Raw genomic sequence first — 20376 nt, 5'->3', positions numbered from 1 at the left:
TTATGATTACGAGGCAGATTTTCAATTAATAAACTTATTTTTCGTGCAGCTTCTTGCACAATACTGTTATGACCTCAACCCAGCTAACAAAAATGTAGTCTAAGAACGTTTTGCTAATGTTCCCATTAAGTTATGAAAATGTTATTTCTGAATGTTCTCTGAATATTCAAAATGTCTTTTTTTAATCTTAAGGGAAAATTCCATTTTATAATTTATCAAATGTTACTTTTGAACATTCTCAGTATATTTGGTAACAAACAGTAACACTGAAAAAAGGTCAGTTCAACTAAAACATTTCAGAAATAAAATGTTTCATAAACAATGTATAAATAACATTTTGTGCTACGAGAACATTAATAAAGACCAGATAACTCAGAACAAACATGCTATTAACATTACTAGAAGAAGATTTGTTTGTAACTTCCAGAATGTGCCAAAGTTGTGAGAATGCTTCTTGTTAGGGGGATAAATAACATTTTGTGCTACGAGAACATTAATAAAGACCAGATAACTCAGAACAAACATGTTATTAACATTACTAGAAGAAGATTTGTTGTGAGAATGCTTCTTGTTAGGGGGAAAAAAAAACTTTTGACCATAGCGCACGATTAGTTTGAACTGATGTTAAAATTATTTGAACTAATATCACATAACAAACTCCATATATATATAGCTTTTCTTACATGGTAAACTTGATCATTAGCTCACCTGGTACAGCGGTGTTTTTGCGATGCGATTGCTTTGCCTCCCACTATTAAAACTGCAGAGCTTTGATAAGAAACTAAGCATTCAAATATCATCTTAAGACATATTACTGAAATATACACTGTAAAAAATGACCGTGATTTTAACGGTTAAAGACTGTAAAAATGCTACAGTAAAAACCTATCAATTGGTTAACAGCAAGTTCCCCAACTAAATACGGTGTAATGGACATTACATGTAATTTTACGGTAGTATACAATTTTTGTAGGTGACAAAGAATGTATAATTTACAGTGAATAACCGTAAATTGACATTCCCAGAATTCCCTGCACTACATTTCACATTTGATGTTTTTTTCATTTAAATAACTGTTGTTAGGGTTGTATGTTACATCTAATGTTGTTAAATTAATGTTCATTGTATTATTGTAACATGAAACAATACAATATTATCATACTCAGTTTGGGTCTTTGAATAAAATTCAGGTGGGTTTTTATGATCCTCATGCATGAGGTCCTCTTTATATCACTATATCATGTTACATCAGCTATAAAAGCCATATATATTAATTTTTAAAATGTATTATTATTATTATTATTATTATTATGTCTAGGTTCAATAAACTGTTCCTGTTAAAATTGATTTTGATTTTATATTATAATTTCATATGTCAGGCTTTACAGGGTTCCAGCTAGGCTGAATCTCTTTCACACGGACGCCAGGCCACCAATCATCCTTATCAGCCCTATATTCAAATGTTTTGCTTCTGGTCACATGGTAAGGCTAAATATCTCGTAGTGTATTCACAATGCTGTATCTTCATCTACTGCCAAATGTGAGGGGAAGACTTTATTATGCAGAGGAAAGAAATAACCTCATGGAGCGGCAGAGTCAGATACAGTAACAAAACAGCCTGGATGTATTACAGCAATGTATTCATGATCAGAGAGGTTGAAATGAGGTGTGCGCACACATACTCACGCTACTGATATGATGAAGGGGAGTGATTATGAGGCAGAGCTGTAATGGTAATCTGTGCTGCAGTGAGGGGTTGTGGCGCTGAAGACAGAGGACACACATGCGTTTCTGACCTACTCTTTCCTGCTGTACAGTTACACAGCAGTAAATGGGCTGAGGGCTTTTGCTAAAGCATGCTAGCACTTACAGTTATTGAGGCAGTTATTGCGGTCATATTTTAATTATGGGGTGTAATGCATCCAACACCACTTAATCTGACCCAGTCATTTATAATTCCAAACAAAAACACAACATGCTGTCCTTTACAGCCCTTTCTTTAAGTGCATCATCTAATCAGAATTGCCTAGCATTTCTTATAGTTTGGGATTCTCAAAAGAAGAGAATCTGGTTTTGGGAACCACAAAACCAGTCTTAAGTGTCAATTTTTCGAAATTGAGATTTATTAATCATCTGAAAGCTGAATAAATACGCTTTCCATTGATGTATGGGACAATATTTGGCCGAGATACAACTATTTGAAAATCTGGAATCTGAGGGTGCAAAAAAATGTAAATATTGAGAGAATCGCCTTTAAAGTTGTCCAAAGGAAGTCCTTAGCAATGCATATTACTAATCAAAAATGAAGTTTTAATATATTTACGGTAGGAAATTTACAAATGGAACATGATCTGTACTTAATATTCTAATGATTTTTAGCATAAAAGAAAAATCTATAATTTTGACCCGTACAATGCATTTTTGGCTATTGTTACAAATATCCCCGTGCAACTTAAGACTGGTTTTGTGGTCCAGGGTCACATATTAATTATGTTTTCCAGCATGCGTTTTGCACTTCAGAGTTAATATGGTCAGTATTACTAATTGGCTTATTTGAGTAGAAATAGAGCAGAATCTTACATATTTATTGATTTTGTATATATTTTGTCAACATTTATTTCAGTTGGTACAGTGCAAGTATAGTTAACTACACCTAAAACCAAAAGCATTCATTACTTTAAAAAAAAATCAACTTACTTTATTTCAGATAGTTGCAAAAGCAACATTTCTCATTTTCATTTAAACCTGATGTACTAAAATAACTAAAACTGAAATAAAGAAATTAATAACATATATATACTGTACATCAAACAAATAAAAATTAAAACAGGAAATAAAAATATGCAAAAAATATTTATAGGCTATTTAGTGGCAAATAGTAAATCAAACATTAAATTATGAAATGTGTTATGACAAAAATCTAGTGTAGCGTTAGTTCTGGCAGGTCACGTTAGTCAAGCTCGCATCAACCTATGGGAATACGACACCTAAGTATTCATATATAAGGCCCCGCAGTAGTATCAGCAGTTTTCGCATTGCTCAATAGCTAATTACCCTCCTCCATCCCCAACTCCTCCTCTGTCAGTCAGGATTCAGCCTTCTGATTCTCCTTGAATCAGACTAATTCTAAAATGTGTACATAAAATTATTGAACTTTAATAATATCTGCAATACATTTATGTTAGTTCTGTTCTGTTTACCCTGGGGGGGTTATCGCTGCTCTCCCTGCTCTCATCCATGCTAGGCTGCATGGATGCGCAGGGAGTTCTTGCCCAGAACAGAACCATACCGCCAGTCCAAACTGTATGCTAATTGTCAATCATCTTTGACGATAGTGGTCCTGACAGAAGTAACAAAAAATATCAACCAGTTTTTATAGCCAATATATTGTAATTAATGAATTGAATAAAACTACTATCCACATTTATACAATGAAATTTACACAATTACATCAATGATGGTGGAAATGTAGTTTACAAGACTTATTCTTAACCAACAAGGTTTTTTTTTTTTATCTAGATTTTGAAACCAACATACAAAACAACTGTTAGAGAAAACCAATATTTGTGTGATTGGATTAGTGACTCAAAAGCAATGTGACAACTAGCCCCGCTCCTCTATATAATTGAATCCACTTGAATGACATATATTTGATGGTAGATTTTCCATTTCCTTCATAGAAAATTACCTTCACAAAGCTTTAAATGATTTGTTTGTGTTGCCAAGGGCTGTAATGACTAGAGGAACACACAATTGATTATAGCTTGTGCCTAATTATTCTACTGACATGTAAAGTCTGCATTGTTTGTGGCAAAATTAATCAGGACAAGGATTTAATGCTAAAGAAAAAAAAAGCTTATTAGTGTTGATTTTTTATATTCTCCTTTCTGTTTTGTCCAGGTTTGTGTGTGTCTAAGAGACAGTGGTTTGGGGTCCGTTACATAACGGGCCGTATTTCCCAGTGATTGTACATCCCATAAATAGATCAGATCACCTCATATGACCTGTCTTCCTGTCAACGCATGAAGGTCAGTGTCAGACGAGGTGAAATGTTTCAGTCCAGTTCTCTACTGATGTTTAAATCTAATATACAAATGATTGTTATGCTGGTAAGGGATGCAGTAGGGCTTCTGAATGTAAATAAGGTGCATGAGCACATACAGAATGCAAAACAGAGGCAAAACCCACCAGCGTGTGAGAAGATGATACAGGCACGTGAGGTGATGGATGAGATCCAGGTATATCTCATTCATATATAATAGATAATGAAAATATTGCTGCTCTGAGGGAATCTATTATTCTCATGTACAAATGTGGGCTACTGTTTTTAATCAGTGCTTCCATGTGACAGAAATGAAATATAAATCTGACACTAATTGACCAAAAAGGAAAACTTATTGACAGATGCAGATAATTAATAAAGCTAAATATTGGTGGACCAGTATTTTAAAGTCAAATTTGATCAAATGCATGCCTTAGCGCCCCCTGTTGGAGAACAAACTACAATAATGCATTTATATTAATAAAGGCATAAACACAAATCTCATTAACGTCTTACAGAAATATAGAGTATTTATGACATTTATATTTGATGCTGTAAAAACGACAAATTAATTTATTCAGTAACACTTTATTTTAAGGTGTCCTTGTTACACATGTTGCATGTACTTACTATTATAATAACAATTAATTATGCATAATTACATGCAAGAAACCCTAATCCTAACCCTAACCATATAGTAAGTACATGTAGTTCATTAATATTACTTAAATGTATAATTACACTGTAACAAGGACACCTTAAAATAAAGTGTAATCATTTATTCTTAATTATGTGAAAGCCAAAAACTGATCCAAGACCAAAAATCTTATTGTGAGATGTAACTCTTCTTACTCCTATTTATAATGAGCATATGTAATAAACATAATGTGAATTAATGAGCATATTAAATAATAGATTAAATTAACTGAAAAAACCTGAACTGTGGAATTCAGGTTTGGTAGCTTTTACATTCACTTCCACTAGAAGATTTTTTTCTGTCAGTCATAAAATGATCTGATCAAAAATTGTATTAAATATTATTGAAAACACATCCATACACTCTTTTGACATTTCTTGCTGTTATATAATAAACTGATGTCGGTAGCTATTACACACAAATTGATATTAATTACCAATATGATATGTTTGCCGTAATAAATTTTAATGTTTATATAACTATCTAAATAATTACATTATATTATTCACATAAATTCTCACTTCAGAAAATGGGAACAGTATCTGATTTCGGCTAAATATTATTACAAAGACCAAATCTGAGAGAGTCTGCAATGGTATCTGATATTGGGATTGATAATCTGATCAGACAAAAGAGACATCCAATTTATAGATGAGTTCAAAAATCTCCTTAGCTTCTCAAAAGAATATACATTGTGACACAACGTAGTCTGTTCACCAGAAATAGAAAAAATATAAGCTCTTTTGGTCCAGCTTAAGCGAGTACACACATTCTATTTAAATTAATAAATAACTTTCATGTTTATATCAGTTTATGAAAAGATGTCTGGATATGTTCATTCTCATGGGATTTTGTTTTTTGTGGTGAAATAAACACATTTCATCCTCCCAATAACCCTTGGACACTCTCTTCACATTGTATCCACAATCCAGACAGTGTGGCGAGATTCAAAAGCTGGAATGCGAGCTTGCCAGAGGAAAATGAATTTTTTTTCCCTCTTGTTCCAGGCACAAGCTGTCCTGTTCCATTTCCAGGCCTGACTTACAGTACGCTCAGAGATAATCCAGAAAAAACACAATCTAGTAAAATATCAAAACAGTTACACCCAGTTTTCAGACTGCACTTCTTTGTTCGGTTCCTTACAGATTCATATCTGCTTGAGACATAAAAACTGATAAAAAGAACATCCATTTCCCAAAAGTCCATGTGTGTGTTTAAGCAAAGGATTTCACGGAGATCACTAACATATTTGTGACATATTGTAATCAGAGCCTCGTAAGCTATTACTGGGTGTGGTTCATCTTAAAGCACATTTTACGCTAGTCTTTCCCCTCTACTGCCACTACATCTAGTTTAGTCAGACATTTACAGATGCTATTGTCACTAATGAGGGAAATGAGTCATTATGTAACAAGTACGCATTTTTAAATACACAAAGCCAACCAGATGTCAGGCCCAAAAAAATGAACATTTTGTCACTCACCCTCATGTCTTTCCAAACCTGTTTGAGTTTCTTTCTTCTGTCGAGCACAAAAGAAGATATTTTGAGGAACGCTTGGTAACCAAACAGTTGACGGTAGCCATTGACTTCCATAGTATTTTTTTTTCAGTCAGTGGCTACCAGCGACTGTTTGGTTACCGACACATCTTCTTTTGTGCTCAACAGAAGGAATAAACTCATACAGGTTTGGAACAATTTGGCGGTGAGTAAATGATGACAGAATTTTCATTTTTGGGTGAATTATCCCTTTAAATGTCATTGTACAAACAAAGCAGTAGCGGAATACATAAGATGGAAAAGGTGTAAACAGAAGGAATAAACTCATACAGGTTTGGAACAATTTGGCGGTGAGTAAATGATGACAGAATTTTCATTTTTGGATGAATTATCCCTTTAAATGTCATTGTACAAACAAAGCAGTAGCGGAATACATAAGATGGAAAAGGTGTGCATATGCTTTATTCTTTCATAACACCTTGTAAGGAACATTCAGCGATACCACATTTATGGCAATTTTACAAATGTATCATCAGAGAACATTACAATGGAGTATATTACAAAATCTGTGCCAAGCTCACAGATTTTAAAAGTCATTTCCAAGGCACTGGCCAGCTAATGTACGTTTGGAAGAACAATACTGGTTAATGTGCTTTAATATCCCGTTTTTACATCACTGCTCTGTATATTTGTGCACATGATGTATGTAACCTCATAACCCAGAGGTTACGCATTTGACTTTGGCCAAAAATACTCAAAAATGTGCTGGCCATGTCAGAATATTAAGACGTCATTTGTCCCTTATTTTTCCCTCTTAGGGAGAGAACAAAACAATTCTACACACGAATTACACTTGGTCTCTCACTAAAGTGGCATTTGATGCATATAAAAGGCACTAATCTAAGATATACAGTATCAAGCAATTTACTGAAAACAAAGTCTATAAAATTCATTCGTTTTAAAAAACAAGAGACAACCAATAAAAGCGTACAGTATGTGCTTAAATGGAAATATTAAAACCTAAAATGGCAAAGTGATTCTTTGCATAGTCTGTTGCATTTTATTATTACTATTAATATTTTTAGGCAACACCAAGAGCTATTGTTTCACTCATTTGTCATCTCAATCTGATTAAAAAACAAACATTACAAATCATTACACAAACTGATTGATTGCTACTGTCTGTAAATTATCAAAGCAAACTGCTAAAAAGTCTATAAACACTCATAATAAGACAATACACACAATACAAACTTAAATAGTACCTCTATCACGTGAGGTACAATTTCAACGTACTCAAGAGCTAAATGAAAATACAAAATATATACCGTACATGTAAAGATAAAGCAATGCACTGCAAGATTACTTGTAAGTGGTACTTCCTAGTAAAACATTTGTACCTTTGAGAGATCGATAGTCTTTGATTACTTTGGAAACGTTGTAAGTGCAAGACAAAAGGCACTTGGTGGTTTCAATCCTTCGGAGTACATCTGGCAACATTCACAGCTTTAGATATAGTCAGAATTGAAAAACTCGCTTTGGGAATATCTGAAGAATACGACGAGCGTGTTGGGATCACATAAGAATGGTGAGAGAAGATGGAGAAGAGAGAAGCAAACAAAGTGCATTAGAGGGCGTAGGAAGACTAGAGCTCAAGAAAGCAGCACAGACTTTGGTCGCGTGCAGGAGAAAAGCCATGGATTAAGCCGTGATCTGGTCTGAGAGGAATTCAAAGGCTTTACAAAAAGCTCGGTTTGGGAAGTGAGGCCTGTGAAGATTTGTGGTCTGTGGCATTCAGGAAGGTGGTTGAAAGAGAGCTGGTGTAATTTGCACTTCTGAGGCACTATTGAGAAAGCTACTACTGACAGGCTGACATTAAGCTCTAAAACTAACAGTTCAACGGATAGGTTATCCAAAAATTCTGCATGACTTTCCTTCTTCTGTGAAAAACAATATTTTGTCCATACATTGAAAGTCAGTGGGGTCTACTGTTGTTTTGGAGCATAAAGAGTGCAAAAGTTGGGTTAGAATTAAAAACAGATTTTTAATGGTAGCTTATAAACCTTTAAAGACAGAACTGTTGTGAGCTCTGAGATAAATGTTTTGTTAAAGCCATCTTTTCACATTATTAGCAGTTCAAGAGTGTAGCGCTGAAACCCTATCGTAATTGTTAAGATTTTCAAAGATCACCATTCTGACCTAAAAGTGATCGGGCAGACCAAACCGTAAGGCGTAGAGACCTGAAACTTTGAGGAATTATCAAAGCAAACTGCTAAAAAGTCTATAAACACTCATAATAAGACAATACACACAATACAAACTTAAATAGTACCTCTATCACGTGAGGTACAATTTCAACGTACTCAAGAGCTAAATGAAAATACAAAATATATACCGTACATGTAAAGATAAAGCAATGCACTGCAAGATTACTTGTAAGTGGTACTTCCTAGTAAAACATTTGTACCTTTGAGAGATCGATAGTCTTTGATTACTTTGGAAACGTTGTAAGTGCAAGACAAAAGGCACTTGGTGGTTTCAATCCTTCGGAGTACATCTGGCAACATTCACAGCTTTAGATATAGTCAGAATTGAAAAACTCGCTTTGGGAATATCTGAAGAATACGACGAGCGTGTTGGGATCACATAAGAATGGTGAGAGAAGATGGAGAAGAGAGAAGCAAACAAAGTGCATTAGAGGGCGTAGGAAGACTAGAGCTCAAGAAAGCAGCACAGACTTTGGTCGCGTGCAGGAGAAAAGCCATGGATTAAGCCGTGATCTGGTCTGAGAGGAATTCAAAGGCTTTACAAAAAGCTCGGTTTGGGAAGTGAGGCCTGTGAAGATTTGTGGTCTGTGGCATTCAGGAAGGTGGTTGAAAGAGAGCTGGTGTAATTTGCACTTCTGAGGCACTATTGAGAAAGCTACTACTGACAGGCTGACATTAAGCTCTAAAACTAACAGTTCAACGGATAGGTTATCCAAAAATTCTGCATGACTTTCCTTCTTCTGTGAAAAACAATATTTTGTCCATACATTGAAAGTCAGTGGGGTCTACTGTTGTTTTGGAGCATAAAGAGTGCAAAAGTTGGGTTAGAATTAAAAACAGATTTTTAATGGTAGCTTATAAACCTTTAAAGACAGAACTGTTGTGAGCTCTGAGATAAATGTTTTGTTAAAGCCATCTTTTCACATTATTAGCAGTTCAAGAGTGTAGCGCTGAAACCCTATCGTCATTGTTAAGATTTTCAAAGATCACCATTCTGACCTAAAAGTGATCGGGCAGACCAAACCGTAAGGCGTAGAGACCTGAAACTTTGAGAGATGGTAGTACCCGCCATGTCTACAACGTCATCAAGGCTTGCCCCAATCGGCCTGAGGGGGGGGCACTACGGCAATCAAAAGTACGAAATCGCTAAGAACTCCTAAAGTACTTGTCGAAGACTCAAATGTCTTTTATTATACGAATTCAACCACCACAGAATCTTTTGTATTTTTTGAAAAGCCTACTTCTGTGAACTAGTCCTAGGTTTTTCACCTGATCGGAAATAAACCAGTGCAGAAAAAATTCTCTGGAGAGTGAATATAAAAAAATGTAGAGTTTTCGACTCGCCGTCACAAAGTGATGCCAAAACGTTCGAAAGAGGGGCACTTTTCCTAAAACAGCTATAAATTTTCAATGGAATAAGATATTTACACAAAACTCAATCTGAGGTTACATGAGAAAAAGAGTCTGGCCACTGTGTGGCACTATAATAGGACAAAAACATAAAAATGGCTATAACTATGCACCCGTTTGTCTGATTGACTTGAAAATTCACACGCTGTGTCCAAAGTGCCACGGCTGTCTATGAGCACGTTTATTTATCTTGAAAATCATGGCCGTAATTGGCCAATGAATTGTGATCACATATTAGATGGGGGTTAACAGAGGCCGATCAGAATGTAATGCCGTGGGCCTGTTTGACTCATGGCCCTAAAGGTCTGCGAGAAATTTGAAAGAAATCATGCAGCGTTTTACCCACACACACAATATTCATATCATATGTTAGAGCTCCTCATTCTGAACAACTTTTCCTCAAGAACTACTATTGTCAAAAAAATTGTTCCTTAATTATTCAAGATTATTTAAAAAAAACTTTAATGGTAGCTTATAAACCTTTAAAGACAGAACTGTTGTGAGCTCTGAGATAAATGTTTTGTTAAAGCCATATTTTCACATTATTAGCGGTTCAAGCGTGTAGCGCTGAAACCCTATCGTAATTGTTAAGATTTTCAAAGATCACCATTCTGACCTAAAAGTGATCGGGCAGACCAAACCGTAAGGCGTAGAGACCTGAAACTTTGAGAGATGGTAGTACCCGCCATGTCTACAACGTCATCAAGGCTTGCCCCAATCGGCCTGAGGGGGGGGCGCTACGGCAATCAAAAGTACGAAATCGCTAAGAACTCCTAAAGTACTTGTCGAAGACTCAAATGTCTTTTATTATACGGATTCAACCACCACAGAATCTTTTGTATTTTTTGAAAAGCCTACTTTTGCGAACTAGTCCTAGGTTTTTCACCTGGTCGGAAATAAACCAATGCAGAAAAAATTCTCTGGAGAGTGAATATCAAAAAATTTAGAGTTTTCAACTCGCCGTCGCAAAGTGATGCCAAAACGTTCGACAGAGGGGCACTTTTCCTAAAACAGCTATAAATTTTCAATGGAATAAGATATTTACACAAAACTCGATATGCATATGTAAGACCTCAATCTGAGGTTACATGAGAAAAAGAGTCTGGCCACTGTGTGGCACTATGATAGGACAAAAACATAAAAATGGCTATAACTATGCACCCGTTTGTCTGATTGACTTGAAAAGTCACACGCTGTGTCCAAAGTGCCACGGCTGTCTATGAGCACGTTTATTTATCTTGAAAATCATGGCCGTAATTGGCCAATGAATTGTGATCACATATTAGATGGGGGTTAACAGAGGCCGATCAGAATGTAATGCCGTGGGCCTGTTTGACTCATGGCCCTAAAGGTCTGCGAGAAATTTGAAAGAAATCATGCAGCGTTTTACCCACACACACAATATTCATATCATATGTTAGAGCTCCTCATTCTGAACAACTTTTCCTCAAGAACTACTATTGTCAAAAAAATTGTTCCTTAATTATTCAAGATTATTTAAAAAAAACTACTTTTGCGAACTAGTCCTATAGGATTTTTGCTCAATCTCAACAAAACCACAAGTAAAATTCTCTGGACTCTCTAGGTCAATAATTAGCAAAAAGAAAAGTGAAATTTACACTTTGGTTAACTATAACAGGGTCATTACAATATGGGTGTGGCCAAATATACCTAAAAGCCTATAATTCCTGAACGAAAACTCGGAACTTTACAAAATTAGGTGAGCCCATGCAGCATATAATACTAAAGAGGCATGCCAACTTTTATGGATATTGGACTATAGGTGTTGCTATAACAGCCATAAATGTTAAAAAATGTCATATTTCTATGGTAAATTACCTGGAATTACCAGAAAATGCTCTTTTAAATCATTGATTTGGGTGGTTACTAAATAATAATACATATATCTTTTTTCATATGTGCTCAAATTCCTTAAAGTGATTAAACCCCTGTTGTAGCTGTATTTTCAACTCATTTTTAAAATAATTTTTTATAACAGCAGAATTTGTGGTGAAATATTACATTACCCATGAATCTGTACAAAAAATTACTTGGTTCCTAGCTTTTAATACTTTAAATAAGTTTTTTTTTTTTTACATAATCCCTTTGGGGAAAAAAATTAATGACAAAAATACTTCTAGAACCAACTAGTGCACTCAATTAACTTTCACTGTATGGACAAAAACAGCTGAAACATTCCTCGAAGTATCTTCTTTTGAGTTCCATAGAAGAACTAAAGTCATATACTAAAATAATGTAGATTTTTCGTATTTATAGGTTTAGAAATACTGTATAGACAATGTACTGTGGAATTCAGTCAGGGTAGACTATTTTAATTTGACCTGAATGAAAACAAGCCTGTGAGGGATAGACGTACACTCCATTTCATTTCTGTCAAATGCAATATGATGTCTACTCTGACTAAGATCCATAAGTAATAACAACAGGCTGGTGATTTCACTGTAATGCAGCCGTGGGATGAGATAAGCTTCCCTTATGGATAATTTGTTCAGAACTCTTTGGCTTGATATCCATTTAAGTGCTTTAAATAAAATCCAGGCGCATCTAGTCAGGTGAATCTGTCCATGGACAAAATATTTAGCATTTTTTAAAGTGCAAAGAATTAGTATGTCGAAGCCTAAGACAAGCATATAAATAAAATCTGCCTGCTCCATATACAAGCACAGTGCAGGAGCTCCAATGATCATTCACTGCATTTCCTTCATTGTAACATGAGTACCATATTGCATAATGTACCATACTGCATATAATATTCAACAGTTCTTTGACCCTTAACCTCTGATCCATAGACTTTGTTTATTTGGCATAGTTTCAGAAGGTCCGGGTTTTGGTCCAGTACTGTATATCAGGTTGGAGTTGGGAATGGGAATTTGTGCAGTTTCAGGCTGTCCGTTGGTGCATTGGCATGGGCTCACCAGCGCCCGCTCACACTGGCAATGTCTGTGTGGAACTGGCGTGGCAGTCGACCACTGGCACCCCCTTCCAGGAACGAGGAGCGGATGTTGGGTGGCTCAAAGAGCTTCCTTCGGTTCTTGTTCAGCTCTGTCAAAACAAAAAGAGGACTTAAATATTCATAGTTTACACTGCATACATGCATGTCAATATCACAGTAAAATGGAAGCAGTGACAGATCTTTTCTCCATATTGCAAATAACAAGGTCAAAACATTTTTTTAAATATAAAACAAATGCATGGATGAATCAACCGCTTCTACCAAATTATTAACATTGATTTGGATAGCATTTCCATCAAGTTAGCAGTTCCATCTTCCCGAAATCAGTGGATATTTTGAAGCTCAAGATATTTTCATGTTCTACAACATGAAATACATGAGTAATTATACATACAGATATACATACAAATATTGGGTAAAACAGCACATTTTAAAATATTTTTATTAATACTTTTCAGCAAAGAATGAATAATATATTTCTAATCAACATTTTTCTCGTTTTGATTATTATTTTTTATTTAGCTTGTGGCATTCTCCTGCAGTGTGCCTTAAAAATTGGTCAAAATAAGGTATACAACCTTAAAACGCAGCCAATGTTGACAGCTCACTAGTTTTTTGACAGCTCAGTCTTTGCATTATGATTTTTAGATGACAGATCGCATTTATGTAAGTGGGCTTGACAGTGCCAATGTTCCATTTTCCTGCTGTAGAGGACAAAAGGCAGGACATTTCTCTCACTGGGACCAACCTTGCATCAGCCCAGATTACAGTAAATTGTGTCTGAGGTCAGTCAGAGACAGAAACACAGGCCTGCAGTCATTTCCTGTCTTCCTCGTACCTCTACACTTTAGTATCCCATCTGCACCACAATTTCATTTTTAACGGTGAAAGGGCTACCTCAACCTCAGGCATTGTGCTTTATTCTCTAACCACGGGGCTGATAAAACAGGAACAATGTTTTTGTTTTAGTAAATATCCTTGCCAGACTGCAGGAAGTCATTATGGTTTTCGAGCAGTGGGTGGTCAAAATATATCACAGATGTTCGAGATGTCTAATGGCCAAGCTTGTCACTTCCACTTGCTGTCATGCTGGGATGTGGACAGTCAGTCAACCCTTGCCGGTTACATAAGTGGAAAGCCAAATCCAATTTCATCTCTGACACCTCAATAAATCATAATGGTAATCCCAAAAACCTGCAGCTGTCCAAATTACTCAAAGCTATTAAAAAGGAAAATCTTGCATGGCATGTTGTGTCCATCTGCTATCACGGTTATTTTTGTGTTGGTTGGTACTAAACTTTCTTAAGAAATGTAACAAGACCAGTCTTTCTGCATTAAATATTGACTCAATTTGGTACCTGAGGGCTGTCTGAATAACGAGTGGCTGTTTTCCAATAATCACATATGTATTTGAGTGGGTTCTCTTAGAAAGTGCTCACGGTAATGCAGCTGTGTGAACAGTCAAACAAACTTCTTGGTATTACTGCAAACAGTATGTCTTCGGTGAATATACAACAAAAATATCAGATCTGTTTATTACAATCAACCTAACAGACCTGCCACCTGTCTATTATTGCCATTAATATGAATCAAAAAACCATTTCAATAAAAAAGGGAGTACATTTTGATTTACTTAGTTAATTACTGACTTTATTTGAAAAAATAAGTAATTGAGAAATACCTGAAAATACATGCAAGCTTTATTTTTATTTGTTAACTTGAGTACATACTAATAAATAATTAATAATACATTTGGCTGTCTGGTTGCCTGTTTTTGATAACGTCAGTAACATGCTTATCGCAGTGATGAAGACCTGCAGGTGAAATTGCAGAAATAAGTGTAAATACTAAAAAATTAAAATATTGATACAAATTGTTTTACTTATTAATTTTCCTATTTATGAAAATGAATGCACAAAATAAACTTAGTGGGAAAAACATAGATGATATCAACAGAAGCATCACTATATTAATATATACAACAAACTATATTAAAAGCACTGACAAATGTGACATTTATTATAATGGGTTTATATGAACATTGTTTTAAGTTCACTTAAATTAAACGTTTTTAATATTCTGTAACAGTTTAGGTCTATTAAATGTTTAAAATGATGGCACAAATCTTACTATAATTTTGAATGGCTATATTGTCTCTCTATTTAGCCCCAGAAATTGAGTAAAATCTATTTAGAGGCATCAGTAACAGTTTTGGTATTGGCGATACTGGACTATTTATAATTCATGGTAAAAGACAGCAATAAATGGATATTTAAATTATACAGTCTTCATGTTGTTTCTGCATTACTTTTGGAGATTCTATAATTAGGATTACAAATTGTAATGTTAGGAGTTAATCGATTGACTGCACTTACTGATTGATTGGTTGATTGATTGATTGCTGTGGAATCGAGAAAGGTATAAAGAATTGTGAAATGTTGCTGGTAATGCTACTGTGCCAGCCCCAGTTGTTTGTTTGGAAGGGAACTGACCTGAAATGGCCAGCAGCATTTTCCTGCGGGCTCCAAAAGTAGTGATGCCGAGCTCTTTCAGGTCCTGATCGGTCAGCGTGAGGAACGTCTGAAGGTCAATCTGAGAAACAGACACAAACTGTATTTTTAGTTTGGACTTTTAGAGAAAAATGACTGTGGGGAGAAAGAGGGAGAATGGTATAACAGTGCAGAATCAAACCTGCGACTAAGTGCATGTGCACTGACCACTGCACCACAGCGCTCTCTCTAACTTTCTGATGATATGTTTATAAGATAAAAGCCAGAACCAAATTTTGGACTCCTCAATGTTATCTCTGGCATCTTAAAATACAGGGCTTGGTATAATGTGTGAATTACAGATCTTTTTGGCTATTCTGAGGGTTTCAGTTCTGGGCTGGAAGTTGCGTCATTGTAACCCCGGGCCAGTTTGACAGCATACATGCAAGCCAGATAGAGCTGTCACACTGACAGTGTTTCTGCTGCATAACAGAGCTGTGGCTCCACAGAAAATGAAGTCATCTCTATGTTACTACATTGAGAATTTCTGTTATTAAACGCCATTAAATTGGAGTTGGTCATTCAGGATTATTACAGACCTGACTGTCATGAAATCCAATATATATATGAGAAATGGAAAATTTACATCCAAATTGTTGTGTGGAATTTTTCAAGCCTGACAACAGTCAGCTGTTCGCTCCAGTATTTCATAAAAGCCTATTTAGCCAAAGACTGATTTAAAGTGCATTTCCAACATGATTTCTGCTGAGTTCCGTGCACTGTGTGCAGCCTAAACAGGCTAAGCGCTAATAGCCATAAGACATAAAAACAACCTCCCGGTGGCAGAAATCATCTAAAGCTCATTTAAATGTTCTCATCTCAAACAACAACATTGATAGAGAAGATATCAGCAGCTCCGTCTGTACCTCCTGCTGTTGGAAGACGTCGGTATATTTCCCGAGGCCAAGTTTACTGAAGAGCTCAGGCAGATCTGATCCTTTGAAAGATGTGTTGAGATTACAGCCGTTAGTTCCCATCACCGACGAGATGCAGTCCATGTAGTTGCTGCTGCTTAGGTAGTGCTCTAATCCAAAATACATAAAATTATGGTTAAGTGTCTACCTGGTTATCAATCAGCATTTTAAGGCTTTGCAGATACCTTGTTTTGGCCTAAATGCATTCATAGCCTTATGAAAAACAAGTGTATTTAATTGTTTTGAAGGAGCACTTGTAATATATATCAAATTTAAAAAATATATTTTTCAAAAACTGCACTTGCTGATAATATAATACGGATGAAACAAAACCCCTAAAGTACTAAAAGAGAGCAGAACACACTTCAACTTTTAAAAAGTGCACTTTTATAATAATGTCAAATTAAAAGTTTACTTCTTAGGTACATTCTAAAATCAGTTTGTCGTCATTTTTTGTGATGCTTTAAAAAAGCACATATTTTTTTATGTGTAACATAAAAAGCATATGAAAAAACTTGATTTTGACTGTAATTGAATTGTACTTTAAGTTTTTAACTGTAGTGTGTTATAATACATTTAAAGTAGAAATATTTTCAAATTTATCCAGGATTCAAGAGAACATTATGACAACAGTCAGCTGTTCGCTCCAGTATTTCATAAAAGCCTATTTAGCCAAAGACTGATTTAAAGTGCATTTCCAACATGATTTCTGCTGAGTTCCGTGCACTGTGTGCAGCCTAAACAGGCTAAGCGCTAATAGCCATAAGACATAAAAACAACCTCCCGGTGGCAGAAATCATCTAAAGCTCATTTAAATGTTCTCATCTCAAACAACAACATTGATAGAGAAGATATCAGCAGCTCCGTCTGTACCTCCTGCTGTTGGAAGACGTCGGTATATTTCCCGAGGCCAAGTTTACTGAAGAGCTCAGGCAGATCTGATCCTTTGAAAGATGTGTTGAGATTACAGCCGTTAGTTCCCATCACCGACGAGATGCAGTCCATGTAGTTGCTGCTGCTTAGGTAGTGCTCTAATCCAAAATACATAAAATTATGGTTAAGTGTCTACCTGGTTATCAATCAGCATTTTAAGGCTTTGCAGATACCTTGTTTTGGCCTAAATGCATTCATAGCCTTATGAAAAACAAGTGTATTTAATTGTTTTGAAGGAGCACTTGTAATATATATCAAATTTAAAAAATATATTTTTCAAAAACTGCACTTGCTGATAATATAATACGGATGAAACAAAACCCCTAAAGTACTAAAAGAGAGCAGAACACACTTCAACTTTTAAAAAGTGCACTTTTATAATAATGTCCAATTAAAAGTTTACTTCTTAGGTACATTCTAAAATCAGTTTGTCGTCATTTTTTGTGATGCTTTAAAAAAGCACATATTTTTTTATGTGTAACATAAAAAAGCATATGAAAAAACTTGATTTTGACTGTAATTGAATTGTACTTTAAGTTTTTAACTGTAGTGTGTTATAATACATTTAAAGTAGAAATATTTTCAAATTTATCCAGGATTCAAGAGAACATTAAGATTAAATTTCAGCTTACCATAAATTAAATGCTTGTCAGTAGCTTTCTAAGTACACTTTAACCATATTTCAAAGTCAATATAAGTAATTACATATAATGATGTACTAGTTAGTCCTAGTCCTAGTTAAGTCAAAAACACTCTCATCTAACTGCATTTAATATAAATGTAAACTTTAATACATTTTCATTTACTGTAATTGCAAATTAAACGCAACTAAGTCTCCAAAATCATTACATTCAGTTTGCATAATCTTTTAAAGTATAATATTTTTGTAGTAAGTACTCTTTTGTAAGAGCATGTTAAAATGTACTTTTTTCAAAAAGGCACTAACAGTGATTTACAGTGCTAAAAAGACTAGATGTTAACTTAGGTTAGCAACATTCGAACATCAAAATATATTGAACTAGGATGTGTTAGCTAGTTAGTTGATTTCCTTGTGTAGTTTGCTTGAGGAGCAATATTAGTGCTTGTTAACAGAGTTGCCTTGTATCGTCTCAATTCTTTCACTTGTGAAGTTAAATGATCTTTTAAAGGACCTTTAATATCCTATTATACTGATATTTTGTAAGTGAGATATTTAAGCATAAGTAATTAAAACACGTCTTTGAATTCATGTCACAAAAAAAACCAATCACTAAGCTCAGTCATTCCGACTGAAGAGCACACCTGTTTTGTTCTGCTTCCTTTTGGGGCTGATGGGAGAGGGGAAGTCGCTGTGTACTGGGAGCCCGCTCCCATTCCTTTCCCTCCAGTTATCCGAGTCACTGCCACTTGCCACCCCCTCTCTACTGTTGGAGCGGGACAGGGCTAGAGGCGACCCCTTATAAAACACAAATCATATCAAGTTTATTCCACTAAAAACCCGCAGTGATGCATCAATACACAATAATAATAGAGCTAATCGTCATCAGTGAGAACACAGCAATATATGGTGTACACACTGAATGCACTAAATGAACTACTATCAGTGTACAGCAATTCATAGGAGAGAGGTGCTTAGTCCTTTTGCTTGGTGTGCTTTTACCTCATATGTAGTTGACATGGTAGGTTTATAAGACACATGGTTTGCCCGGCGCAACTCCTTAATAGTTTCTGCAGGCATAGACTTTGAGAAGCCCAGACCGCTCCACGTGTTAGTAGGGGTTCGGACCTCCGTCACCACTGGCTTCTTTAACATGGCTGAAGAAGAAGATGTATATAATAAAAGAAAATTGCATAATTCCACATAGAAAAACCTTGTTTGGTCAAGCTGTTTTTTCATTCAGAGCATCACATCAGTGGAATTCAATACCACAATCAATTAGAGAATGTACATCATTTAACTCATTTAAGCATCATTTTAAGAAATGGCTTCTTCATAACCAACAATGTGAACATTAAAGGGTTAGTTCACCCAAAAATGAAAATTCTGTCATTAATTACTCACCCTCGTGTTGTTCCAAACCCGTAAGACCTTCGTTCATCTTCGGAACACAATTTAAGATATTTTTGATGAAATCTGAAGGCTCTCTGACCCTCCCATAGACAGCAAGGTAACTACCACGTTCAAGGTCCAGAAAAGTACCAAGATGATCGACAAAGTAGCCCGTGTGACATCAGTGGTTCAACTGTAAAGTTACGAAGCTACGAGAATACTTTTTTGCACAAAGAAAACAAAAATAACGACTTTATTCCATATTTTCGTCTCTGATGCGTCACTTTGGACGCGCGTTCACGACAGTACCATGATGCGAGCGTGTGGTGGCGCCTGCGCTGACCCAGATCTGGTGTGATGATGTCATTACGCCGGATCTGGGTCAGCACCGCAAATCGTAACTTTACAGTTGAACCACTGATGTCCCACGGACTACTTTGTCGATCATCTTGGTACTTTTCTGGACCTTGAACGTGGTAGTTACCTTGCTGTCTATGGGAGGGTCAGAGAGCCCTCATATTTCATCAAAAATATCTTAAATTGTGTTCCGAAAATGATGTCTTACGGGTTTCAAACAACACGAGGGTGAGTAATTAATGACAGAATTTTCATTTTTGGGTGAACTAACCCTTTAATGTTGTTTATTTATCTCGATAAGCTGCTTTTATATATAAAAAAAATTTCACTTATTTCTTAATTTTTTTATTGTCATTTTGTATAATTTGTTGTTTAACTGTCTTTTAGAGAATTATTTATAATTTTTGGTTGAAATTCGTTGTTATTGTTTTTCTATTTTGTTTCTTGTCTTTCTCTAGTTGTTTGGCCAATAACATCAGGCAAAGGGACTACCAATGAAAACTAGCCTTTGGGCTAATATGGGTACATTTTACATTCATGAATGTTGATTAATGTACACTGTCCCTTTTTTGTGAAAAAAAAACATATTTATTTTACATTTATATATTAAAATTAAATAATAAAAATAACAATATATACCAATATAATAATAATAATAATAATATATGCACAAAAAGTATATTATTATTTTAATTGTTTTATACAT

The 20376-nt window shown here is 35.3% G+C and overlaps 1 protein-coding gene across 1 annotated transcript in view; it reads right to left on the bottom strand.

The window, feature by feature from the left end:
* Positions 1-12026: 12026 nt before the first annotated feature.
* Positions 12027-20376, bottom strand: part of LOC107593506 (protein bicaudal C homolog 1-A) — an 80620-nt gene continuing 72270 nt past the window's right edge. Inside the window, exons 19-23 of the mRNA XM_016283243.1 lie at positions 18924-19078; positions 18566-18719; positions 17225-17382; positions 15381-15480; positions 12027-12977 (exon numbers count right to left, since the gene is read on the bottom strand). Of these exons, the coding sequence (XP_016138729.1) occupies positions 12847-12977; positions 15381-15480; positions 17225-17382; positions 18566-18719; positions 18924-19078 (698 nt within the window). The 3' untranslated portion in view covers positions 12027-12846. The remainder of the gene's footprint in view (positions 12978-15380; positions 15481-17224; positions 17383-18565; positions 18720-18923; positions 19079-20376) is intronic.

Source organism: Sinocyclocheilus grahami, unplaced genomic scaffold, assembly GCF_001515645.1.
Source record: "Sinocyclocheilus grahami isolate Dianchi unplaced genomic scaffold, SAMN03320097.WGS_v1.1 scaffold172.1, whole genome shotgun sequence".
Taxonomy (NCBI): Eukaryota; Metazoa; Chordata; class Actinopteri; order Cypriniformes; family Cyprinidae; genus Sinocyclocheilus; species Sinocyclocheilus grahami.
Note: the sequence above shows the minus strand (reverse complement) of the source record. Positions and strands in the feature narration are given on the sequence as shown.